General features: G+C 48.3%; 11 protein-coding genes across 11 annotated transcripts; 5 read left to right on the top strand and 6 right to left on the bottom strand.

Moving 5' to 3' along the window:
• Positions 1 to 809: 809 nt before the first annotated feature.
• Positions 810 to 3,108, top strand: catA (catalase catA; the record flags this gene model as incomplete). The annotated part of the gene is made up of 3 exons (XM_057284966.1): positions 810 to 1,007; positions 1,075 to 1,500; positions 1,555 to 3,108. The coding sequence occupies 3 exons, from the start codon at positions 810 to 812 to the stop codon at positions 3,106 to 3,108; spliced, it is 2,178 nt and encodes a 725-aa protein (XP_057131232.1).
• A 705-nt stretch (positions 3,109 to 3,813) lies between these two features.
• Positions 3,814 to 5,397, top strand: N7471_012248 (putative di-, tri-valent inorganic cation transporter; the record flags this gene model as incomplete). The annotated part of the gene is made up of 9 exons (XM_057284967.1): positions 3,814 to 3,895; positions 3,970 to 4,019; positions 4,074 to 4,118; positions 4,175 to 4,322; positions 4,385 to 4,465; positions 4,512 to 4,615; positions 4,672 to 4,939; positions 4,997 to 5,076; positions 5,128 to 5,397. The coding sequence occupies 9 exons, from the start codon at positions 3,814 to 3,816 to the stop codon at positions 5,395 to 5,397; spliced, it is 1,128 nt and encodes a 375-aa protein (XP_057131233.1).
• Positions 5,398 to 5,860: 463 nt separating this feature from the next.
• On the top strand, positions 5,861 to 6,178 carry N7471_012249 (uncharacterized protein; the record flags this gene model as incomplete). Its single annotated transcript, XM_057284968.1, has 1 exon — positions 5,861 to 6,178. One exon carries the CDS (start codon positions 5,861 to 5,863, stop codon positions 6,176 to 6,178), a length of 318 nt encoding a protein of 105 aa, XP_057131234.1.
• A 597-nt stretch (positions 6,179 to 6,775) lies between these two features.
• N7471_012250 (putative glutamyl-tRNA(Gln) amidotransferase subunit A) lies at positions 6,776 to 8,742 on the top strand (the record flags this gene model as incomplete). Its single annotated transcript, XM_057284969.1, has 7 exons — positions 6,776 to 7,051; positions 7,104 to 7,202; positions 7,265 to 7,338; positions 7,388 to 7,487; positions 7,541 to 7,962; positions 8,017 to 8,140; positions 8,194 to 8,742. The coding sequence occupies 7 exons, from the start codon at positions 6,776 to 6,778 to the stop codon at positions 8,740 to 8,742; spliced, it is 1,644 nt and encodes a 547-aa protein (XP_057131235.1).
• Positions 8,743 to 8,784: 42 nt separating this feature from the next.
• Positions 8,785 to 9,747, bottom strand: tpcM (methyltransferase tpcM; the record flags this gene model as incomplete). Its single annotated transcript, XM_057284970.1, has 1 exon — positions 8,785 to 9,747. The coding sequence occupies one exon, from the start codon at positions 9,745 to 9,747 to the stop codon at positions 8,785 to 8,787; it is 963 nt and encodes a 320-aa protein (XP_057131236.1).
• A 787-nt stretch (positions 9,748 to 10,534) lies between these two features.
• Positions 10,535 to 11,417, bottom strand: N7471_012252 (GNAT family N-acetyltransferase; the record flags this gene model as incomplete). Its single annotated transcript, XM_057284971.1, has 2 exons — positions 10,535 to 11,193; positions 11,351 to 11,417. 2 exons carry the CDS (start codon positions 11,415 to 11,417, stop codon positions 10,535 to 10,537), a joined length of 726 nt encoding a protein of 241 aa, XP_057131237.1.
• A 959-nt stretch (positions 11,418 to 12,376) lies between these two features.
• On the bottom strand, positions 12,377 to 13,481 carry N7471_012253 (Major facilitator superfamily domain general substrate transporter; the record flags this gene model as incomplete). The annotated part of the gene is made up of 2 exons (XM_057284972.1): positions 12,377 to 13,256; positions 13,312 to 13,481. The coding sequence occupies 2 exons, from the start codon at positions 13,479 to 13,481 to the stop codon at positions 12,377 to 12,379; spliced, it is 1,050 nt and encodes a 349-aa protein (XP_057131238.1).
• Positions 13,482 to 15,845: 2,364 nt separating this feature from the next.
• N7471_012254 (uncharacterized protein) lies at positions 15,846 to 16,749 on the top strand (the record flags this gene model as incomplete). The annotated part of the gene is made up of 2 exons (XM_057284973.1): positions 15,846 to 16,017; positions 16,124 to 16,749. 2 exons carry the CDS (start codon positions 15,846 to 15,848, stop codon positions 16,747 to 16,749), a joined length of 798 nt encoding a protein of 265 aa, XP_057131239.1.
• Positions 16,750 to 17,021: 272 nt separating this feature from the next.
• On the bottom strand, positions 17,022 to 20,968 carry chsB (chitin synthase class II; the record flags this gene model as incomplete). The annotated part of the gene is made up of 4 exons (XM_057284974.1): positions 17,022 to 18,212; positions 18,268 to 18,434; positions 18,484 to 20,380; positions 20,748 to 20,968. 4 exons carry the CDS (start codon positions 20,966 to 20,968, stop codon positions 17,279 to 17,281), a joined length of 3,219 nt encoding a protein of 1,072 aa, XP_057131240.1. The 3' UTR covers positions 17,022 to 17,278.
• A 778-nt stretch (positions 20,969 to 21,746) lies between these two features.
• N7471_012256 (DUF1774 domain-containing protein) lies at positions 21,747 to 22,740 on the bottom strand (the record flags this gene model as incomplete). The annotated part of the gene is made up of 3 exons (XM_057284975.1): positions 21,747 to 21,946; positions 22,007 to 22,446; positions 22,517 to 22,740. The coding sequence occupies 3 exons, from the start codon at positions 22,738 to 22,740 to the stop codon at positions 21,747 to 21,749; spliced, it is 864 nt and encodes a 287-aa protein (XP_057131241.1).
• Positions 22,741 to 23,680: 940 nt separating this feature from the next.
• Positions 23,681 to 24,742, bottom strand: N7471_012257 (inositol monophosphatase family protein; the record flags this gene model as incomplete). Its single annotated transcript, XM_057284976.1, has 1 exon — positions 23,681 to 24,742. The coding sequence occupies one exon, from the start codon at positions 24,740 to 24,742 to the stop codon at positions 23,681 to 23,683; it is 1,062 nt and encodes a 353-aa protein (XP_057131242.1).
• Between the last annotated feature and the right edge of the window lie 60 nt (positions 24,743 to 24,802).

The raw sequence follows: 24,802 nt of genomic DNA on the forward strand, positions 1-24,802 counted from the left end.
GTTTGGTGTATATAGCATAGCTTTTTCTTGGAATTATGAATTATTCCCCTATGAATTGAATTTATTCTTTCCTATCGGATTTAACCTACAAGATATATTTGGTACGTAGATCTACCGTATTTTGGCTGTTAACTTAATTCCCTACGATACCTACCTAGGTTGGTATATTAGAGACACTCGGGCACGATTTCCACTCTGACTGGTGACGTCACACAATATCAAGTTCTCCAGGACAATCCAAGACGTCCAATAAATAAGAAGCCCGAATCCAGGCATAAGTTCACGTCATCGGCCACCTGCAATTGGCATGACCCACCATCCTACCTAGTTCAAATGCCTTGTATTGCCAGTGGAACCCCATAACAGACCACCCAAACAACACAGGCAAAAGCTACCGAGCTATAGCTCCCCCGGATGGATTTCAGGAAAAAATTGCCCCGCGAATGAGAAGGGGGGATTCGCAATACTTCTTGTCTGCTTTGCTCCATTACAGGTTTTCCTGTCGGCATTGGTTGGTAAAGTGCCCGGGGTTAGGGTTCGGGTGGTAGGTCATACTACGGTCATTTACCCTGGCTAGACTCGATGACGGGCAATCGAATTTTCGCTTTGTAATTGTACGATTTCATTTCGTTGGTGGATGCCACCTCTGGATATGCAATTGGAGGGATTACATCATTGACGTCGCACTTGGTGGATTGCACAGTGATCAGCTTGTTTTTTATATATAAAGTGGGAACTTCAGGTTAGCATACTTCACCTACACTTTCCCCCTCCTCTCTGATATCATTGATATCAACCACACACACACTATGGCAGCAAATCCAAACTCCAAGACTGCAGACGGCAAATATGCCGATCTACAAAAGGACATCGTCGATGTCCACGACAAGCAGCACATGACAACCGACCATGGCGTCAAAATCTCCAACCCAGACCAATGGCTCCGCATCGTAGATGAAAAGAAGACCGGACCCTCACTCCTGGAAGACCAAATTGCCCGCGAGAAGGTACCTATATCCATTCATCTCCACACACACCGATCTATATTCGAACAAACAAACTAACTAATAACAGATAATGCGCTTCGATCATGAACGCATCCCAGAGCGAGTAGTTCACGCGCGCGGAACAGGTGCCTTCGGCACATTCAAATTATACGAGAGCGCCGCGGACGTAACAACCGCCGGGATCCTGACTGATACCAACCGGGAGACGCCGCTGTTCCTGCGATTCTCGACTGTGCAGGGTAGCAAGGGCAGCGCAGATACGGTGCGCGATGTGCGCGGGTTCGCCATCAAGATGTATACTGCGGAGGGCAATTGGGATATTGTCGGGAATAACATTCCCGTCTTCTTTATTCAGGACTCGATCAAGTTCCCTGATGTTATTCATTCTGTCAAGCCCGAGCCGCATAATGAGGTGCCGCAGGGTCAGAGTGCGCATAATAATTTTTGGGACTTTCAATATCTGCATTCGGAGGTTACGCATATGAATCAGTGGGTTAGTATATCTATTTCCTGTTTGGGTTGGGGTTGCTGACGCAGTTCGTGGCAGATTATGTCCGATAGAGCTATTCCGCGGTCGTTCCGGATGATGCAGGGATTCGGTGTGAATACCTATTCCTTGATTAACAAGGATGGAAAGCGTCATTTCGTCAAGTTCCACTTCACCCCAGAGCTGGGCGTCCACTCGCTCGTCTGGGATGAGGCGCTGAAGATCGGCGGCCAGGATCCCGACTTCCACCGGAAAGACCTAATGGAGGCGATCGAGGCAGGACACTTCCCACGCTGGAAGTTCGGCCTACAGCTCATCCCCGAAGAGAAGGCCGACAACTTCGAGTTCGACCCTCTCGACGCCACGAAGGTCTGGCCCGAGGAGCTAGTGCCCATCCGCTACATCGGCGAGATAGAACTCAACCGCAACGTCGATGAGTTCTTCACTCAAACCGAGCAGGTCGCATTCTGCACGAGCCACATCGTGCCCGGCATCGACTTCTCTGACGACCCCTTGCTTCAAGGCCGCAACTTCTCATACTTCGATACGCAGATCTCGCGACTCGGACCGAACTGGGAGGAACTGCCCATCAACCGGCCAGTATGTCCATATATGAGCCTAGTCAACCGCGACGGCCAGGGCAGACACCGCATCACAAAGGGCAAGGTAAACTACTGGCCGAACCGGTTCGAGGCCAACCCGCCCGCAACAGCAGAGCAGGGCGGCTTCGTCAGCTACCCGGGTAAGCAGCAGGGCGCAAAGAAGCGCGCGCTGTCAGATAAATTCAAGGAGCACTTCAATCAGGCGCAGGTATTCTATAACTCGCTCTCACCGATTGAAAAGATGCATGTGGCGAAGGCATTCTCCTTCGAGCTGGACCACTGCGACGACCCCATTGTCTACAAGCGCATGACAGAGCGTCTATCAGCGATCGATCTAGACCTAGCCAAGACTGTCGCGAAGAATGTCGGTGGCGACACACCGGTCAAATCTCCAAAGGAAAACAAGGGTATCAAAGCCAAGGGTCTGAGCCAGCTTGAATTCATGCCGGAGAAACCCATCATCGCGACGCGTCGCATCGCCATCCTGCTTGCGGACGGATTCGACTTCAACCAGTATACCACGATGAAAGAAGTGCTTAGCGAGCGCGGCGCGTTTGTTTTCACGATCGGTTCGCAGCGCCAGGGTGTTACTGCCGAGTCTGGGCAGAAGGTTATTCCCGATCACTTCTTTTCTGGGGCGCGGTCGACGCTGTTTGATGCGGTCTACGTGCCTGGCGGAAAGCATATCCAGGCGCTGTTGAAGAATGGCGTGTTTAAGCACTGGATCTCCGAAGCTTTTGCACATCTGAAGGCCATTGCTGGTGCTAATGAGGCTGTGCCATTTATTGAGAAGCAGATCGGGCTTCCTGAGGTCGAGGTTGCGAAGAGTGGTTCTCCGCTTAAGGAGTCGTATGGCGTTGTTACAGGCTATGGAGATGCGGTTTCGTTGTTGAAGGTTGGCACGGTTGGGCCTGATGCGAAGGGTCTGGCTGAGCAGTTTATCTGGCATATTTCTCGACACCGTAACTGGGCGCGTGAGCTGGATGGACTTTCTGATCAGATTGCCGCTTAAGTTGGTGTTTTGTGTAAAACAAATTGGATATGTGACCATGAAAATTGTACAAAAATTTCTTTTTTGTTTAATGAAAACTGAATCATTCCATATTTCTAAGATTCAATCCGTTTTTGTAAATGTCCCCATCACTAAATTCAAGGTTGTGTATGGATCTCACATTCAGATGCTGTGATACACTGCGTTGGTGGCAAGCCTGCATTCTTCATCGGCTGATCTGCAACACACATAAACCCAGTCCACAAGCTCCTGTAGGGCTGGGGGAAATATGTTCCTGGAAGATTCCAGGCTGTCAAGGTACTCTGGCAGATCCTTTTGGGCCAATGTAGCTCCAGCGCTTAGTACTTGTGCCTAGCCCTAACCCTTCCCATATAACATACCCCAACCGCCATTAGCAATGATATAACACCATTTACACCCACCAAATCACCAGAATTCTCCATAATCCTCAACCTGCCGCATACCACATCTCCATATCTCATAGTGACCGGAGCTATCCGATAGGCCACATTTCATGGAGAAAGGTAGTTACACGGCAGGAATGTCGGACCAGCCATTGCTTTCTGAACCAAGACCCTGGAAGGCAGAAGTATTCACGATCTCGCAGCGAAAAAAATGTCCCTTTCGTCAATGGCAAGCTACGTTCCTGGATTTTCGTTCTGTTCCATCTCATTTTTTTCTTTCTGAAATTGGATATCCGCAGTCATGGGACTTCATCTATCACGCTCGACACGGCTGAGCGTTGTGATTGGCATATCGACATCTTTCTTTCTGGCTGAGATTTCGCGTCGGTTACCCTCTTTCTTGGTTTTGGTGGTAGTGGTTTTTAGTATGGACGTCGATGTGCTGATACCGGGCTAGTGGGCTTCTATACCCACTCTATTGCACTGATTGCGGATGCTTTTCACTATGTAGGCGTTTTCGGGTGTGGAGTTGGGGATTTTGTTGGCTAATATACATTGCAGCTGAATGATTTAGTTGGGTTTATTATTGCTCTTGTTGCATTAAAGGTACAGTGTGGTTTGGCTGTCTGGTTGTGTGGTGGTTGTGCTGATGTGAAATATAGAAATCCGAGCGCAGTGACTCGCCCAAGGAGCTTACTTTTGGTTGGCAGCGGGCTCAGCTGCTCGGTGCCTTTTTCAATGGTGTTCTTCTGTTGGGGTTGGGTATTAGTATATTTTTGCAGTCCATTGAGCGATTTATTGCTCTTCAACGTGGGTGCCATCACCCAGACTGGATGTTGATCTCGTTTGATAATGACTGACGGTGCATCTAGATGTTCACAATCCCAAGCTGATGTTCATCATTGGGTGTGTCGGATTGGGCCTCAATATTATCAGCGCAGTCTTCCTTCACGGTAGGGTTCGTGGGGTAGTTGCTAGTACCATGCTAACAGTACCCAGAACATGGAAATGGACATGAACACAGTCATGACCATAGCCTATCACCCACAATTGAGACACCGGTTCTTCACCTCGGCGAGGAATGCCATAATTCCAGCACCAAGGTAAGCTTCAACAAATCGAGGGATCCAATTTATGAAGACCGACTGACACAGCTTAGCATGACGATCACAAACATCTTCATTTCGAAAAACATCACTGCGCAGACTCAGGCGGCCACAGCCATGGCCATGGCGGCCATGACCACGGTGATCTGGGCATGATGGGAGTGATGATCCACGTCATCGGCGATGCAATCAACAACTTGGGCGTAATGGCAGCCGGTCTGATTATCTGGCTCGCGGCACCCCATGCCGGCCGATACTATGCCGATCCCGGTGTGAGCATGTTCATTGCCATCCTCATTATTCTGTCTTCATTCCCCCTGAGTAAGTGTCTCGAACAGAAGAAGGCTAAAAGGAAATATCGAAGCTGACACTCTCTAGTGCGTCGAGCCGGGATGATCCTGCTAGAGAGCGTGCCCACAGGGGTTGACATGTGCGATGTCAAGCACGACCTAGAAAAGGTGACCCCACCTCCATCTCCTTCTATTTCTTTCATTCCTAACAATTACCAGATCAAGGGCGTCAACTCAATCCACGAACTCCACATCTGGCGCCTCAACCAACAAAAGACCCTCGCCTCAGTACACGTCGTCGTGTCTGAGGACTCGGTCGAGGACTTTATGAAGACAGCGCGCGTGATCAACGAGTGTTTCCACGCCTATGGAATTCACTCGATTACACTGCAGCCTGAGCTGTCGGAGGAAGTTGATGTTTCGCATGAATCTTCCCGGTGTCAGGTTATCTGCGGCACTCTATGCGAGCAGTTGACTTGCTGTGGATAAACTCAAATATCCCCATCATGTCAAAACGGGCTAGTATTTTCATCAACCAGCCAAGTGGCCGAGCAGTAACTCAGCCATCGCATCTTCCTTGGTCTAGTGGTGATGATTTCCGCTTGTCATTAATACCGATAAGCGCGGGAGACCGGGGTTCGATTCCCCGAGGGAGAGATTTCTTTTTTTATCTTTTTTGTGTTTTATCTAATAATTATTGAATTAATATCTATTGTTAAGACAGATGTTTCATTTGATCTATACGTAGTCGCTAGGCGGGGTGATTGCCGACTACGATAAGTTCTACGCTAATACGTACCGGTATCTTCTCCTAGGCGGGTGGTTGGAAGTATAGGAGAATGACTTACGCTTCTTTACCGACAACACATAGGATGAAAGCCGACTAGTGGGGCTAAGGGATTGGGAGGCGCTAATAGACGAGGCAGCGGTTAAGTTTGGCAAGAGGGTCAACATGGTAGCCGAGCAGAAGGAGCTGATGCACTCAGCTAGCTTTGTGCAAGTCGATGAACAGACATTCCAGGTCCCATTTAGCGAGTGGAGTGATGACCCAAAGCTGAAAAACATTGGGAGTTACCATGTGTTCCAGATGCAGTGCGCGCTGGAGGGATACACGTTGCGTCTGTTCACCAAGACACTAGGCTGGTCAAAGGAAGACACAGATGCCCTGCTTAGTCGGGTGCAGGAGGAACTGCTGCAAAAGGATCTGCGGCTATATTCATATTTCCATCTCGTCATGGGGCAGAAGCCAGCACAATCCTCTCGAAAGTAACAGGGGATAAAACGTAGGAAAAAGGCGAAGAAAAGTATAATGTTATGAGGCAAGACTAGGAACAAGTAGCTCCTATGCAAGAGCTCGTGACATAGTAAAGCTAATGGTACGCGGTTCTATCTCCCATAAACCCGACATGCTAGCGTTTATGCAGGCGCCAGATCCAGGTCTTTGCAGGAGTCCACGGAAGCGCTCCAGAAAGCGAGGACGGTGAGTTGACAGATTGGGGAACTAGCGCATTGGCAGGGGTTGACCGAAGATTTCATCAGACATCGAACAGGTCATGCTGGAGGAGTTCAGCCATTACCATCCAAGTTTACGATGTACAACCTACCTTGAGCAACATCGAGCATGAACGGAATTGCTCCGCGATCCACACCTTAACCAATAAGAGCTGCATAGTTCTCCACTGGCCTAAATGGAAAGCATGTTCCGATTCCGAGATAGCCATGTAGATCACACTGATAGTGTGCGGGGAAGTGTGTAGGACGAAGAACTGCCCTGTGTTTCTCTTTCCTCTTACATATCTCAGTTTACCCTCCGAAACCACCAGAAGTAAACCCCGCTCATATTCTATCTCAATTATCACCCATCAAAATGACTCGTAACTGGGAGAGCCAAGCCCAAAAAGGCAAAGACATCTTGAACAATTCTATTCCGAAACAATGGCTTCTCCCCGTCGACAGGCTGCCGCCAGTCTCGCAGAAGAGCGTGGTTGATTTCCCCCGACAAAGCGGGTTGTTGAATGAGCGCGAGCTTTCTATCACTGATATGTCAGCCACGGCACTGGTGACCGAAATGGGCAATGGAAAACTGAGCGCGGAAGAGGTGGTGGTTGCGTTCTTGAAGAGGGCCGTGTTGGGCCATCAACTGGTGAGATTAGGAGATTCAGTTTTTGTAATTCCAACGTTGACATGATTGTTAGCTCAATTTTGCAACAGAGTTTATGGCAGACGAGGCAATCACTCGCGCCAAAGAGCATGATGAGTACTACAGACGCACGGGGAAACTGGTCGGGCCTCTGGTAAGCTCTTGTACATATCTGTTGAAATTTATGATGGTAAGTTTCTAATGAAACGGCCGCAGCATGGAATACCAATCAGTGTGAAGGAACACATATCCATGAAGAACCGAACATGCAACACAGGATACGTAGCCTGGTGAGTAGATATACACCGCGACAATCCACACTACTGACAAGCAAAACAGGGTTGATAAAGTCACCACGGAAGATGCCCTTCTCCTCCAGCTTCTATCCAAAGCCGGCGCCATTTTCCATGTCCGGACTAACCAACCCCAGTCATTAATGGTATGTAAATACATTTCAAATTAGCGGTGTATCTCATAACTAACGCCATCTAGCACCTGTGCTGCAGCAACAACATCACCGGCACAACATTGAACCCACTCAACCGCACTCTAAGTCCAGGCGGGTCCTCTGGCGGTGAAGGTGCATCGATGGGCTTCCGGTGCGCACCACTAGGAATTGGAACTGATATCGGCGGATCAATTCGCTGCCCCGCAGCATTTTGCGGTGTGTACGGCTTCCGTCCTTCCTCACTGCGGAACCCTGTAACAGGGCTTAAAGTCGCTGCTTCTGGCCAGGAGACAATCCGCGGTGTGGTGGGTCCGATGGCTAGTTGCTCGATTGAAGATCTAGAGCTGTTCCAGAAAGCTGTATTGGAACAGGAGCCTTGGAATATTGAGACATCTCTGATGCCTGTGCCATGGAAGACGGCTGCTTCGACGCGGGATATGACCGTGGCTATTATGTGGGATGATGGGTTTGTCATGATTCAAACGGATGTTTGTTGTCAGTGTGCTAATTCATTTCCCAGCTGCGTCCGCCCCCATCCACCTATCACACGCGCTTTGAGACATGCCAAGGAGAAGCTGGTAGCGGCAGGTGTGAAAGTCGTAGAATGGGAGCCGTATAAGCACCAGCATGGCTGGGAAGTTATTGTAAGTGCCGAATATGCTCTGGGCATGCACGCTATAACGCTAACATGAATCAGCGCGCTCTATACTACCCTGACGCTGGCAGCAAGCAGCGTGAAGTTCTTGCCGAATCAGGCGAGCCAACACGCCCGCTAACCGATTGGGCTCTCTCCTATAGCCGAAGCACGCCTCTTTCTCATTCCGAGGCATGGGCCCTGCATGACCAGCGCGATATCTATAGAGACGAGTACCACGCTCTCCTTAATCGTCGCGGTGTTGACTTTATTCTCTCCCCGACATATCCCGCTGTTGCTGCAGTGATGGGCGAGTCCCAGTATTGGAATTATACTGCGATTTGGAACTTGGTAGACCTGCCTTCTGTAGTATTTCCATCTGGAATTACTGTTGATCCGAAGGTAGATGTGTTGACGGAGCAGGACAGGAAGTATGTTCCCAGGGATGAGGCTGAGGAGAGGGAGTGGCGTAAGTACCAGGATCCGGAGAGGTATGAGGGCGCGTCAGTGGGACTGCAGATTGCTGGGAGGCGGTTTAAGGACGAAGAGACCCTAGCGGCGGCCAAGGTTGTCGAGGAGATTGTTAGAGAGAAGAAGCACTTGAAGGTTTGAGGGTTTGGGAATGGAGATAAATGTCTTCAATTCGTTCTACTTTTAACAAACATTCACACCTCGGCTACCTCTCTTGGTAGCAAAGACCATAGCAACCGGTGTAGCAGTTTTCACTTTCTTCCCCTCAAAAGCCCTCTCCATCTCATCCCAAAGCGGATTAATCTCTGACTCTGATACACTCGGCGTCGTCCAGGTGGCTGCATAACCTCTAAACCAGTCACAGTCCTGCTCATCCATCCAATCTGCATCATCCTCCTCCCAAACAATCTCCTCCCCATCCCTAACCTGGCTCTCACCAATTCGATCATTAATCTTGAAAGCCTCGATACTCCCCCGAGCATTAACATACAACCTCTTCACCCCCTCCCAATCCTCCACAGGGAATCCTAGAGCCTCAGTCCCAGAATTTAAAATCCTCAGCGCATGATCAAGCATCGGATCATGAACCTCACCCGCATAAAACGAACAAACAGCCCCCCAAGCCTGCTGAGCTCTCTCATTCCCAACAATGCGCGGATAATTATAATGCGTAATAACAAGCGATCCACCTGCGCGTAACTCCCGCGCAAACTCCGCAATCGCAATCTCCGGCCTCGTCCAGTGGATACACTCACACGCCATGATCAAGTCGACTGAGCCAGACTGCACAGAGCTCATTTCGGCACTTTCCTGCAGGAAACGGAACCTGGATTCAGGCAGACGGGATTCCTCGACTAGGACTCTCCGAGCGAGCGCGGTGTACCCGTCGTTCGGGTCTGAGACGATCACTTTGTTGAAGCGAGGGGCTAGGCTTGACGAGACGATTCCGCAGCCGGCGCCAATGTCTTGGGCGAGTGACCAGGTGGACTGGGGTTTTTGGGAGTGGTAGGTGAAGGCTTTTTTGAAGAAGGAGGGTGGGTAGATTGGTCGGAAGGTGAGGTAGTCGGACCAGTTTACGCCTTGGTTTGCGTTGAAGCCGTATTCTACCGTGGGCCCGGTTTCGGATGGCATTGTTGATGTGGACATTTGGGAAATGGTAGAATAGTTAGAGGTGATGATGATGATTTAGTTTATGTTCTGGGGGTAATGGGGAGTATTTATAGGTTGTCTTGTCTTTGCGAACAGATATCATTTTGTCATTTGTCATTTGCAAGGCTGAACAGAAGTACAGGAAGTAGAGAATGTGTTGTCTTCCAGCCGAAAAAGGAGACCCCCTAAAGGATCGGGATTCATGAAACGGACTGCGTCTATTCGTTGAACTTTGGAAATATGAACATCTTCCAATCATAGAGGTCCTGATGGAGAGCTTCGATAAGATCCTTTGGAGATCTCGGAGAACATCGGTCAAGTCGATCTCGGATCTCGGGTTTCTCTTTTATGCAGATCCATCACATAGTTATTTGACATACTCTGTACGATTTTTCTCCTTGGAATCCACAGTACTACTTTTATCTTGCATAGAATGCAGCTTCGCTCGAGTTCTTCTAACTTCAACTCCCTCGAGCTCTGCTAAACTGTGGGGCTGGTGGAGTCGTGGAGTTACCCCTGTCGGTGATAGACAATAGTGCCGCTAATGATTTCCTATATAAAGAATAAAGGCCTTTTATGAACATCAAAATGCACGAAATCAATAGACATAGTAGTTTCTTCTTCTATATACTTTCTACAGATAAGCGGGGCTAACTACAACTATCCAAATACGGACAATCAATAGGCATAGTAGTTTCTTCTTCTTCTATATACTTTCTACAGATAAGCGGGGCTAACTACATCCATCCAAATATGGACAATCACTTTTTCCAATCCCAACATTTCAACTCAACTCAGCTCTCAAACCCTGCAGTGACTTAATCTGACCACCATCTTCCCCAAAATTCCCAGCATCCAGCCATTTCTCCATGGCAGCCTTCAGCGAATCATCCCACTCATCCCTCAGAATAGAAAACCAAGCTGTATCCCTATTCCTTCCCTTAACAATCAGATGCTGTCGAAAGATTCCCTCAAACGAGAACCCCAAGCGCAAAGCAGCACGCTGCGAAGGCTCATTCAGCGAATTGCATTTCCACTCCAATCTCCTATACCCAAGATTATGGAAAGCATGCTGGGCGAGGAGATAGATCGCCTCTGTGGCGGCAGTTGTGCGCTGGAGCGCAGCGGAGTACATCACATTCCCGATTTCAATGCCCAGGTGGTCGGGAGTCATGCGCATCAGAGAGATATAGCCAATTGCCTTTTCGAAAGTGGGGAGAGAGTTGCGCTTGTCGATGATTGCGTAGAAGAATGGATCTTTTGAAGCGGATTTCGATGCGATGCTGGCTTTGAAGGCTTCAGCGTCTGAGTACGGTCCGTCGAACATGTAGTCCCAGAGGGCTTCTTTGGATGGCTCGAGTCCACCGGTTAGAGTGAACAGATCATCGGCGTGCTTTTGGGGAGAGTTTCTCGAGGAGAATTGTTCGCCCTCGGATTGTTTGGCTCGTTGGCAGTAGAGCTGGAGTGAAGGGGACTAGTGGGCCTTTTGGGCGTAGTGATGCCATGTTCGGGACTTATTGTTTGAGTTACTGGTTGGGAATTGAGAGCGAGGCGAGATTATATGGTATTTTTTGGATTTTATTGATTCTCTGAATGGTACCAGCTAATCCATCTATGTATGAGTCACGCCAGTGTGATTTGTTGTCAATGCCGAGATCCCGTGACATTAGAGAACGTGATAGGTTGGTTCTCCGAACTATATGATTCAATTCTCGAAAGATAACAGGGATTATTTGAGAGTGATGTGAGCAAAAGAAAGTACATATTGTCTCAATAGGGGGGTCAATTTCGCAAGAAAGCCCGGAAGATTAACGTATTTCACAAGTGAGCTGGACACCCCCAAAACACCATACTAAATGCGATTTTCAAGAACACAATATCTCGATAACCACATTTTTATTTTATTTCATTGCTGGTCGATAGCTGTTGATAAGACCTTTAAACACTATCTATCAATTTTAAGAAAATTGAAAAGCTGCATTATCATGGTATTGAAAATTACGTTGCTCAATGCTAGGAATATATATATCGCAATTCCAAAGCTATGAATATTTTCTAAACTCCGTAGGGAAGCTAGATATCACATAAAAAGTATTAAGCTACTAGAAAAGCTCCATATAGACTACCGTTGTTGAGATATCAAGTTGTAATTTATCGCATTTACTATGTGTTTTGGGGTGTCCAGCTCGCTTGTGTGTCCAGCTCGCATGTGGAACGTTTGCAATCAATTAATTACATTGTTGTGGATGATGTGGACTATAAACAGCTTTTTCCCCCTAGTTTTAAAATAAACCAGTTTTGCCCCTCTTTTTGTATAGCAAATACCATAAAAATATCAGCTGGAACGCACCAAAACACATGACTATCCCGCTAAACAATTGAATGCCTAGGTAGTTCAAATCCGCACTACCATCGGAGCCAATTGTAGCAAGCGCACCTGCTATTGGTGGCCCCACAAGAGTCGCAAAGCTACTCAAGCTCTGCGCCATTCCAAGCCAAGTCCCAAGACTCTTGGGGTCGGGACAGACGTGAGTGAAAACACTCGGCGGGAGAGGAATCAAAGCCCCGGAGATACCACCTGTGTTTTAGGTCAAAATAAAGCACCGATGATGCAGGCAAAGGAACTTCACTTACCATAGAAAGCCGCAAAAAGAATAAACCGTACCAGACTATCTGCACTAATCCAACAAATACACAGAACACCCGAGAGTACACCGCAAATGATCCAAGCAATCATTGACCCATAGTAATGAGCGAACAAAGTCAAGACAACACGGCCAATAACCGAAGAAGCCTGGGAAATCATCAAGATATTAGAGGCCATTGAGCGCGATGTGCCTAGTTTCGTCTCCGCGTAAGTAGGAATGTAATAGAAAGGCGTGATATAACCAAGGTAAAGGAAAAAGTTCCCAATAGCAAAGCTCCAAAAAGGCAAATCCTTGAAAGCGCGCAAATCAATCAAGCTTCTGCGCTGGGTGGTTTTAACCTTCACTGTATGTCTCTCTGGCCACAAAAGCATAATAGCAGCCGCGATGAACAGCGCCAGCATCACGAACGCCACAAGACGAACGGTCCAGGGGAACCCCACCTTTGGTATAAGCTGGTTGAACATGGTAGTGTAGATAATGCCCCCGACAGGCGCACCGCTACTCGAAACACCTAGTGCAACAGCCCTTCTTGTTGTGAAAGAACGGCTGACCAATGCCATGGCGGGGACATAAAGCAGTCCGAATCCGAGGCCCACGCAGACTCCCTGGCTTAGGAATATGGCGTAGTACGCATGTGCAAGACTGAGCATCATCATACCAATTACACCTAGGACACTTCCGACAATAATCATGGTCTGGTTGTAGCCGAGGTCGAAGAGTGGGCCGGATATTAGGCCGCCGACGATTAGGAGCCAGGATTGGATTGTTCCAATCCAGGCAATGTCGGATGATGTTGATGATGAGATGTAGGTGAGTGCATAGTAGCTTTGGAATGTTCCAAATGCGAGGTTTAGGCCCCTGGAAGGATGTTAGTTTTGATATTCAATTGTTACTCGGAAGGTACTTGACATACCAGACATTGAAGAATATAAAGAAAGCACCGAGAACTTGGAGACAGCCGTCTACTTTACTCTTTATACAAAAGGTAGAAGGTATTTCGGATGACTCTTCATCTTCCGTGATATGTGCTAGGTCTGCGGCCTCAGGATCCACGGGTGCCGTCTTGCCTTTCTCCGAGAACATATTTAACAGCCTCGAATAAGCCCAAGAAAATATTATCAAGACTGTAGCCAGGGTTCGAAGGAATTAGCAAAAGATTGAGACCCCTCAAAGGTATTAGTCAGTCAATATATTAGCCCTGTATGCGACACTGCCGTGTTTACCGGTGATGCGGGGTGAGTATCTTCGGGGTAACAACCTATCACGCATTTTGAAGTATCACTATTTGGAGTCGATCCCAGATTAGATTTGTAAGGTTCAGGTTAGTAATAGCTGTGATCACTACGAAAATACCACGTTTATCAAGATTGAGTTGCGCCATTGGGGTTAAATTGACTAGACAATAGCGGAAAGGTGCGAGAGTTTACCTCGGCTAGAATCTATCAACCGGTACTTCGTAATAGGATGGGCAATGGTCAAATCATATCGTAGGCTCGCTAGAATTATATTTTGAAGAGCATGTTGATTGGTGTAGACCTTGAACGCTTCGGACATTCAAGTACATTATAACAACCAATAAAAAATAGCAATCTGCTGGAAATAGATAGCCTCGTGGGCAACGGAACCATTTCCGAAGAATTGGACCTATCGATTGAATTAATACAAGACATCTACCAATAAGAAAGCCTCTAAGCTCTCAGAACATTCAAAGTCACTTATGCATAAAACCAAAGGAAGCATTCGTTGCCTATTATGTCAAATTTCACCGCTGTGCCCTATGGAAAGCCCAAATTTCAAATCATGAACAGAACTCCAAATCTTTCTTTGGCTTGCGTGCTCTACATCCACGACATTTTCGGAAGGAACATTGTTGATGGTGATGTTCACGTTGGATTACCGGCAGGTTTTCCCTGCAGTGGCAGCAGATCCAACGAACAACTTCATTTGGGAGGTCGATTAATACTTCCGGATCAGCCCCTTTCGATGTATGTATATATATTTATATATATATAAAATATTTAAACCAAGTTCTCATAACCATGTAGCGCGGCGTAGTAGAGAGGAGTCGTTTCTAGGTCGGCGCAATTTTCGAGCATGCAGTACACTGTTTGTAGATGTCCATTTATTTTGCAGCAAACGACAAAGCAGAGCTCCTTCCGTGTTGAATGTTATGTTATGCTCGTAGAGTAGAGGGCTGAAGAAATCATAGAAACTCTGATTTGTGCGGGCAAGGGCAGCAAAATCGTGGACTGGATCAAGATCGAGATACTGAGTGATTTCATAAAGTAGGTCATATGGAAGATGTGATAATGGCATTGTTGGCGAAATTAATATTGCCCAAGCGAAGAGACGGGTGCCTCTTATGCAAGGAAAATGTATTGGTAGTCGAAGAAGGGAGAGGTTGTGGGCTGTGACAGCAAATTCATAAGGAGAAAATGGTATGAATAAATAGGAAAAGAGAGAACCTTGAAAACGGCAGAAGACGAGCAAACACCCAGGCCTCTGGCATGGCTCTGAGTAGCTCTTCTGGCGGGGAGAGAGAGAAGGAAGAATCATGATCTATTCAATCTATGAAGAGCAAGGTATTCATACCCTAATACTAGCAAAATACTCAGTCTGCTAGCAAACAAGCCTGTACATATACTACGCAAAGGGAGAGAAAGGGAGATTCCTATGGGAAAAGTTGACTATAGTCGGAGGAGGTCTGAGAAACACAGAATATATGCAAGCAATTAACGTGGACAAACACGCGATGTGCATTATGTACATCACTTATTCCCTATGATATGTATCTACATGTAACCTTAGAGACCTGCCTTAGTTATATACCAAGCTAAGGCTGATCCGGTTGATAGGGCCTACCTATTCCCTGTTCTTTCTTCTCTCTTTCTTTCCCATCTCTTATCTTCTCACCCTTCTCACTCAGTCTCTGTCTTTCGCGTAATTACCCGCGAACCACAATCAGGTCTACTTGCATTCTAAAAATCCTGCCTAAGGCACTGAACTCATAGTTTACTTCTATTCCTTTTTACCCCATTTAATTTATTTGCGAGGCGCCAAAAATAAACCTGTGAAACCCCAGCGCTTAACAGATTGGAGTTAGGGCAAAGTGATCTGCGGGCTCCCCACCAATCCGAACGATCAACTAACCGCCTTAAATCTACGAGCCCAATAGAAGTCAAAGCTATTATTACTTGTCCGAGCCTCAGCAGTAACAAGTCCTGATTTTAAAACTAGCAGACCCTGTCTAAAACCAAATTATTATCTCCCTCTCCTAACCCTCCTCCGTTTTACTCCATTAAGAACAAGAAATGATTCACCTCAAAGCAATCATCCACATCCTCATCTTCCAAGCAGTATTCCCCACTATAGTTCAAGCCCGGCAATGCTACCTCACAAACGGCAAAGAAGCAGACTCAACCTTCCAGCCCTGTTTCCCAGACCAAGATGACAGCCCCTGCTGCTCCCTGGCGAAAAGCAACACAACCCCCCAACGACATCTGCCTCTCTGGCGGAGTATGCTATATCCAAGATCCAAATTTCCGAGGTCTCTTGCGACAGGGTGCTTGTACCGACAAGACCTGGAAGAGCGGACAGTGCCCCGAGCTCTGTAATACGGGTAAGATGATATTATCTTTCTTTTCGCTCAATGATAAACACCCGCAGTGACATGCATACCGATCCTCACCTCCTCACCAATCAACTCTAATAAATTATCTAAATAGCCTCCGACGCAACCCTCTACGTAATCCCCTGCCCCGCCCAAGGCCGCGGCTTCTGGTGCTGCAGTGTAAACGGCACAAACTGTTGCGACGACGCCGTGCGCCTAGACATGGGCCAGATGATCAACGTGTCCGTAACATCACTCACATCCGAGGTCTCATCTTCATCAGGCTCATCTGAGTCCTCCCTCTCGTCCTCGGTATCCCCCGCCTCGTCATCATCAAAAGCATCATCACCATCATCATCGCCTTCGTCGACGAATGCCAGCACCACCGATGCCAAAACCAATAACAACACCAACACCAAAGACACAACATGCAATTCCGGCTCAAGCGCCAGCGCCACATGCCCAGCCTCAAAAACAACAGTGATCAGCGCGGGACTCGGCGCTGGATTGGGCGGGTGTCTTCTGATCGCTGTTGTGACGATGCTCGTGCAGCGACGAATCTACAAGAAAAGTTTGCGACAGAAGGAGGCGATGATTGATGAGATTGCTGCTACGAGCTCGGCGCAGCATTTGGTTTATCCTGTTTACGCGGAGAGGGAGAAGATGATGTTTCCGGCAGAGTTGGGGCCGCGGGATACGCGTATTCATGAGGTTGAGGGGAATCGGCTTAATGAGAAATAATATTCTGTATGTGAGCAGATGGGATTTCACGGCGGGATCTGTGTGGCATTTTGTTATTGGGATATTGACGTGTTATACGAACTTTGCGCATAGATATTCAATTTTAGCGGTGTCTGGTGTTGGAACTGAAAGTTGTGTGCGAGTGTCGATGTAGAATAGCCCAAAGGTAAAAAAGACCTGGAAAAGATCATGAGCTATTAAATGGAGTGCAGTTTTTTTTTTTGGAATCATTATGCAAGGCATTAATTCCAACCCCCAAAGAGAGCAGATAAGTAGATACATCAATACACATGTCCAGGTATCTGGAAGGCGAGAGCAACGAGCATAAAAAGCAAAAAAGAGCATTATCATGACAATATTTCCATCATAAGAGAAAAAGAAGACTCAACACCTGATATCTCAAAAGAAAGCCCAAATCAGAAGAACTCCACGAGACCCAGGAAAGCCAAGATAGAACGACAATCCCAATCAAAAAAAAAGGAAACGCAAACAAATCAGTAGAAAGCGCAAAATAAATCATCTCAATCATCTACTTGCGCCAGAACATAGCCTTTCCAACCGCCCTACCAGCAGTCCAGCGAACCTCGGCAATTTTATCCTTAAAGGACGCACCGCCGCCATAGCGCACAGGACGGGCGGAGGCCGCCCCAGACTCAGAGGTAGCAGCCGCACTCGAACCACCGAAAGAGCTAGGCGCGAAGTTTGTCATATTACCTGCATCAAACTTCGTCTTTCCTTCAACGATTTTCTGAACGACGTTCAGGATGGCGTATGTAGTAGAACCGATAGCACGAATAGCGGCGAGGACAGCGACAGACCACAAGATGATAGCGAGGTAGATGTTTGTACCACCTGCGTCAACACCGTAGATTTCGGACACAGCCATGCCGAGGACTACGTTCGCGACCATCCAGATGGAGACCATGTAAGTACGGACGGCGCGGTAGTAGTCCTCCTGCAGCTGGGAGTCTGATGGCGGGGGCTCTGGGACCTCGAGGCGATCGCGGAGGTTGCGAAGAGCCGCGTCGTAGCCGGAGTCAATGTCGAGTTGCTCAGAGGGCATTTCGATGACGACAGTTGAGCCGTTGATGGTCTTTGCTGCGCCAAGATCGGTGTTGATCACATTATCACCTTTGGTTCCCCAGGTTACGTCGTGGGTGTTGCAGAAGGCGTAGACTTGGAGAATGCAGATGTAGCTAGGCATGAGGAGGAAGTATTGAATCGACGAGGTGAACATGTGCCACGGGTCCAGGTAGAGGAATGAGGTGTAGAAGTAGAGGCCGACGGTTGACAACATGGAAATCACAATGTTCATCATTAGGCCGTCCCCGACGGCCATGTCATCGTTTCCAACGCCAGCACGTGCGAGTAACTCTTTGACAACCAAGTATAGGGCACAGAAGACCGTGTAGAACATGATAACGGCATAGATAATGATACCAGAGAGATAGAGATTTTTGGCACTAAAAAGCAATGTCAGTCCAAGTGGCAATGTATGATGAAGTACTGTGGACTCACCCTTGCGGTCGGTTACCCAACGAGATAATGAACTGCAAACACATAACCAGAATACAAGCATAGCGCAAAACAATGAAGATGTATTTGCCCATGTGGTGACCAAACGGATCAAGCTTCTCATCAGTCAAAGAACCAGCAATGAAGTAGAAAGCGAGGTAGAAATTGGCCTAAGAAAGTCAGTGGACGCCTCCAAAGAAAGGAGAGGATCAAACTCACAAGACCAAAGTAAGTGAACAGCAGATTAAGGAATTGATAAAAGAACTCGATGTGAAGCAAGATCTTCCGAGCAAGAGTATGATCCGTCTTCCAGATCTGCCTCGCATTGAAAATCGAGTACACAGCCGCGAAGAAAGCACCATTTAGCCATCTTCGGCGCTGGGAGATGAACTCAGGAACCGTGTCTGGCACATCAGTTTCTCCAACAGCGTTCTTAACGAACTTCAACACCCATCTCTCTTCTCGCTTGGCAACCAACTCCCAGCAAAGAATACGATCTTCGGCCAGGTACATGTTGGCAGTGAAAACGTCTGCATCTTGACCGTGGAGTGTTTCACCCTTGAAATATTGGTTGAGGGGGCCATGGCCATCTGCGTCGTTTTGCAGGGCAAAGAAACGATAAGCACTGAGCGCACCGGGCAACACAGTAATGTAACCAAAGACCGATTCCAGCGGCTTGTCGAGAATGTTCGACATTTTGTATTCGAAGTTCTGACTTGCCACGAGAGGGTTGAGTAGACCGAGCATGTTCTTACCCTTAGCAGCCTTAATCTCACCAGCAGCGCCGGCAACATTGGAGTCCTGATCGAATGCCTTCCACAAGTGATAGAGCGCCATTGGCTCTGGTCGAGTTCCAACATCGAGCAAAATACAGATGTTAGGCTGAAGGGCACGACCGAAGGCATTGAAGAACCATCGGTGGGAGTTCAGCTTCTTCTTGTTGTGTTCCTTCAAACAGAAGATAACCTGGCACGGGACAATTCCCTTCTCGGCACCCTTGAACTTGAGATCGTCGTCAAGCGAAACCTGTGTGGTGTACTCGTACACGTGTGCCTGAACTTCCTTTTGGTTGACAATGTTCTTCGCAATACCCTCCTGGTAAACACCGAGGGCGGCCAATGCATTGAGCGTACGCGGGTGAACCTTCTTACGTCCATCAGCAACAATGCAAACAACGATCTTCTTCCATCCATCACGGCCCCAAGTACGCGACTTGGTCCGCGAGCAGAAGTGGCTAATATTCCGCATAACACCATGCATGGTACGGGTAAAACCGATCTCGTCTTCGTTGTACATGGTAATACAAATAAACAGCTCTGTCTCGCGAGTCGTGGTACCAATCTGCTGGCGAAGCTTGTATCCCCGTTCGCCGTAGTCGTCCGGATCGGATGTAACAGCGGTATATCGCATGTGCGTGAACTCGCGCTCGTCACGGCGAGGCAGGAAGCTGTGAAGAATGGTGGGAATTTTGCACTCCAAAATAAGCTCGCCGTTGACCAGCTGAACTTCTTTTTTGGCGACCTGCTTCGAGCGGACACCACGACGGCCCTGCTTGTCGGGTGCTGGCCCATAATGGAGGTTGGGATCCAGAACGTGCGATTCGTCGTCGTCTTCATCATCGAGGTCGACTTTTGACATGCCATCTTTCTCGTCTCCCAACATTGTCGATTCGCTCATGAATGACCGGACGCTACCGCGCGAAGTGTGGTGAATTGTGCGACCATCACCGCCGAATGGATCTTCACCATGGGCGTCACCAATATCGATGCTCGTATCTACTGTTGATTTCGGTCCGGAGAACAAAGGCGCAGGAGGCAATGGCCGACGGGGACTGCCCCCATATCTTGAGCTGGGTGTACCGGGCCGCGGGCTACCGTTTATATCGGCGCGTTCATATCCAACACTTGACACGGACGGTGGTCGGATATGTGATGGGCTCCATGGGCGAATTGGCGATCCTGTGCGTGGGGGAATAGATGGGTAGACAGAAGTGTCTGCGAGACTTGCTGTGGGAGGCGGGATACTCGGTCCACTCGCCAAGCTAGATGGGGGACGCGAAGGTGAAGAGACGCTGGGCATCTCATAATATTGATCATAGCTTCGATCTTGTCCGGTCCTAGAATTGCGCGTTCTGATATTAGACCTTGGCTTTGGAAGACGTTCCATTTTGCCTCAAAGCTGGCAGGAAGAGGGCCAATGTGGAGGTGAAGGGGGGGGGATGGATGAAACGGTAAACAATGTACTGGAGTACAAAGTGTACAATGTTTATGGGGAGGATGATCGACCAAACAGCAGGAGGGGGTTTGGCTCGAGCCCAGTAGCAATGCCCATTGATGGGCAATTGCCCAAGGTACAAGCTTCCTCCCAGCCTCTCCATCACGTCAATGAAGGAGTTTGGTGGTGCACGTGGTTTCGTCGCGAGGGAAACCACTGGAATGTGAAAGCAGACAAGGTTGTATCAGAGGCAGATGGGAAGTACATACGGAGTGTGATCATAATCGGGGTCATAATGGGAAGGCGAAGGGGCCCTATGACTACTAGCTAAATCATCGGCGCCGTCACCGCTTGGTAGCAAGCGCATCGTTCCTCCATTGAGACGCGATGCATTGGTCGGAGACTCAGGATCGGACAGGTAGGAACCCGTGTCGTGGTTGAGGTATGCGGGCGGCGCGTCGCCGTAATTGGATGGCGGATGGCGGTTCATGATAGAACGTGGAATGTGATGTCTTTTTTTAAAACTCACTGCCTCATAGTATGGCACCTGGGGTGGGTATCGATGAGATAACGATGAGAATCAATCCTCGCCTCTCAAAGATAAGACAGAATGGGCGTGGACCTGTCTGATTCGACAAGTGAATACCTAGGCAGTTGAGGTTTGAGGAATGGAGGAATGTGAGTACAATCTCAATATTAAAGCTCGACACACAAGCAAGATGAAGAGAAAGATGAGACAATAAAAGAGTAAAAGGGATCGACTAGGCAAACAAGTCCAGCCCGTTCACATCCGTCGCTTTGCATCAACAAGGTGGAGGTGCAGGTCGTTGTCAGGGCAACGCGGGACTTGGATCCGAGTCAGCACCGGGGGAAAGTTTTGGGAACTTTGGAATAATTAATCAATTATTAAAATAGAATAGTACATGTAATTTTCTGTTCCAATTTATTCCTTTTGCCAATATCAAATTGTCAAAGTATTCAACATCGTGTCTTCAATATCCCCAGTCCCAAGAGGGTGGTCGATGCATTTTCACATTGCGCCACTTGAACAAAGACTACATTATTCCAGGTGGTATCATAAAAGAGTGCATAATTCAGCCAAAACAAGACTGGCCTCGCAGATCTCCCCAAGCTCCATACTTTCATTCTCGTTAGTTCTAGTTCTCGGGCCTTCGCTCAGTCCAATCCTAAAAGTATGCCCGAACGACCGACTGGTTAGGTTAGGCTTATCATGGCAGTGGGTCCGTAACAATGGCAGGACGACAAGCTCACACCCCCTCGTTGAGCAGCGGCTCTCTCTCCCGGTCCACCGACTCGGGGTGGGCAACGCGACGGAATAGGCTGTCGCGGCCAGTGTACTTGGTCGTGGAGATGTAAAGAGAGACGACCAAGAACACGGCAAAGACTGTAAAGGCAAAGATCCACTGCAGGGCAATTATCTTGATAGCGATTTGTCTGACGGCGAGTGCTAGAGTTTATGTATATCAGCAAAAGACTCGGAAAAGTGATAATAAAAGGAAGAACTTACACAGCGTCAACCAACTCAAACAATACCCAAGAATATAATCCTCCCAGAGGACAATATCAAACAGTCCAATCACGAGAATAACCCAGATAAAGATATTAGCAACAATACGGCCAGGCAGGTTATGGCTGTGAACAGCGACCGCGCCGTTCCAGAACAGCGCCGTCAATGTCCAGGCATAGGGACCAGCGACGGCGGGTAGGTGTACGAATGCCGGCAGGCCGCGGTGGCGCCAGTAGGTGACTGTCTGGTTGATTAAGTGGGCGATGAGGATGACCTCTGCGCCCCAGAAGTGGTTGCGGGTCCAGAGGAGGATCCAAGCGGTAAGGAAGAGGTTATTCAGGATGAAGTGGGTAGCTACATTGGCAGCTGCCGTGACGAGGACATTGTTCTTGGAAAAGAGGTGCCAGATATAGCTGAGCTGAGAGAGGAGGAGGACGATCCTGGATGGGGAGTTAGTTTGTGGATATTCAAAAGCAGAATCATGTCCAGTATAAACATAGTTGGACTAACCAGAAAATGCCAGTCAGAGTAGTGTTCTGGCTGAATGGAGTATTATGCTTATTAGCCTGCTTCCAGATCTTCTTGCCCTTCTTAATATCGTCGGGCGAGTGGATGGAGTAGTAAATGCCGACCACCACGACCACAGCCCAGGTGAGGGTAACAAGGACCCGGTATGTATTCAGCGAGTTGGCGCTGTGAGTTTCGCGTCTAGCGAACGGGTTGAATGATGCCATGATGGATTTAATACCCAGGCTGATGAAGCTGAGTATAATAAAAAAAAGGAACCGAAAGTCTAGAAGAGGGGGTCTTATAATCAAGGATTAAGAAGGGATTCCCCGCATAAGGTCATCAGACCACTATCCAATCGAATCAGGCCATTTCAGGAAGAACAGGGAACTGGAAATGGCAAATGAGGTCAATTCCATGGTGATGACATCAACGCTTTTTTATCTTATCGCCGATATTTACATGTAGGATTATAAGGTTACTTCCAACTATATATATGTCCCTGATTCTCTCGAAAGGTGAAATCATGATATATTCTAGTCAATTTTTATTCAAATCTTTCAGTTTTACTCGAAATACTTGTGTTTTTTGTGTTTTTCGTGAAACATGGACTGAGATCCCAGTCTACTCCAGTAAGAACGAACTATAACCTGGCGCAATTTCTGCCAAGCGTAGATCATCGTGCACAGTCCTTTTCGATACAAAGATCAACCTGAAATCGATGTATATGGAAATGCACAAGGTAGCAGTGGGCAAGCTGAAAACTCAAATCTCGAGTCATTATGCTGAGCGAAGGACCTTGAAAGATGGGAATCAAGGAAAATGAGACCCGCAATTGAGCCTAGTTTGGCGCCGTAAGACAATTTGAGCCTAAAAATAACCTTGGAAATAGTATTTATGAAACACTCAAGGCACAAAGTACATCGTTTGTACTAAATGTATGTAGCAAAAGATGTTACTGAGAATCTGGATAACGCGGGGAAAGGGGCCAGTGCTCACGCCTCATGCCGGTAGAAATTGAGAGTTTACAGTATACACACGATGTGCATAGTACTAGTATCAATAGTAACATGCCAATGATATGATTATCTAGGGTATCAAAACCAAAATGCAAAAGACAACTAAAAAAAAAACCCCACACCATATATAAAAGAAGGAGGGAAAAAATCACAACCCGCGCGCTACCTTTACAGCCTCCAAAATCCTCCCATGAACCGAAGCCGGCCCAACAACCATACCATGACACCCAGCCAAAGTACGACCCAGCGAACAATCAACCGGTCTCCCCTCAAGATCCGTAACAAGACAACCCAATTCCTGCACAATGAGCATGCCACCCGCATGATCCCAGATCTTCGAGCGATAATCCGGACTCAGCGGCACCTTAACGAAAGCGTTACACCCTCCCTGCACGGCAATAGCAACATAGCGCATCTGCGCCGACCACAAATCCACTGGATTCGGCCACGGACAGCCAAGATCTGCCGCCACACGGGCATGAGCCTCGAGATCCTGCGTCTTCGCCGCACGCGTATCAATGAACTGCACACTGGAAGCCCCAACCTGCGGGACTTGTTCAAGCGGGCGCGCCGGCAGCAAAGCACCGGGACCCATAGGTCTGATGGTGGCACCCTGCCCGGCAACGGCTGAGATCATCTGGCCAAACCCGTCGCGGTCGACACGTTGTTCAGCGACGGGTCCCGACTCCAGGAGGTTGGGGCAGCCGAGGACACCGATTTTCTGGACCCCGTTTTCGACAAGCGAGAGGCAGACTGCGTACTGCTCGCCGCGGATGAAGGTTGCCGTTCCGTCTACGGGATCTAGAGTCCAGGTCCTGCTGGTGGGGGTGCAGGTGCCTTTTGCGCCGAGATCGATTAGGTCGAGGAGCTCGGAGGTGGTACGTGGGGTGTGGAGAAGAGCTTCGCTTTCTGGGTCATTGAGGTGGATGCTGGTTGCTAGGTCCCAGGTTCTTGCGAGGAGGTCTGGGTTTGAGCGGAGGGCTGTAGCGTCTTCTTCGCCGACGATGTCATCGTCTGGGAAGACGTTGTGGATGGCTGCAATTATTGAGGCTTGGGCGGCAAAGTCGGCGATTGTTACGGGTGATGAGTCGCTCTTGTCAAGGGCGCCTTTGTCGACGGCAGAGAGGAGCTCTTTTGTTAGGATGGCTGCTCGTTGTACGGCTAGGCTGGCGAGATGGAGCTCTTTTGCGTAGGGGGTTGAGGAGGTCATGGTGGGCGGTTTGAGAGGTGGTTTGTGTGGAAGGTTTGGGATGACTGATCTCGAGAAGGG

Source organism: Penicillium samsonianum (genome assembly GCF_028829775.1).
Source record: "Penicillium samsonianum strain IBT 33392 chromosome Unknown utg000007l_segment0_segment0, whole genome shotgun sequence".
NCBI classification, from domain to species: Eukaryota; Fungi; Ascomycota; class Eurotiomycetes; order Eurotiales; family Aspergillaceae; genus Penicillium; species Penicillium samsonianum.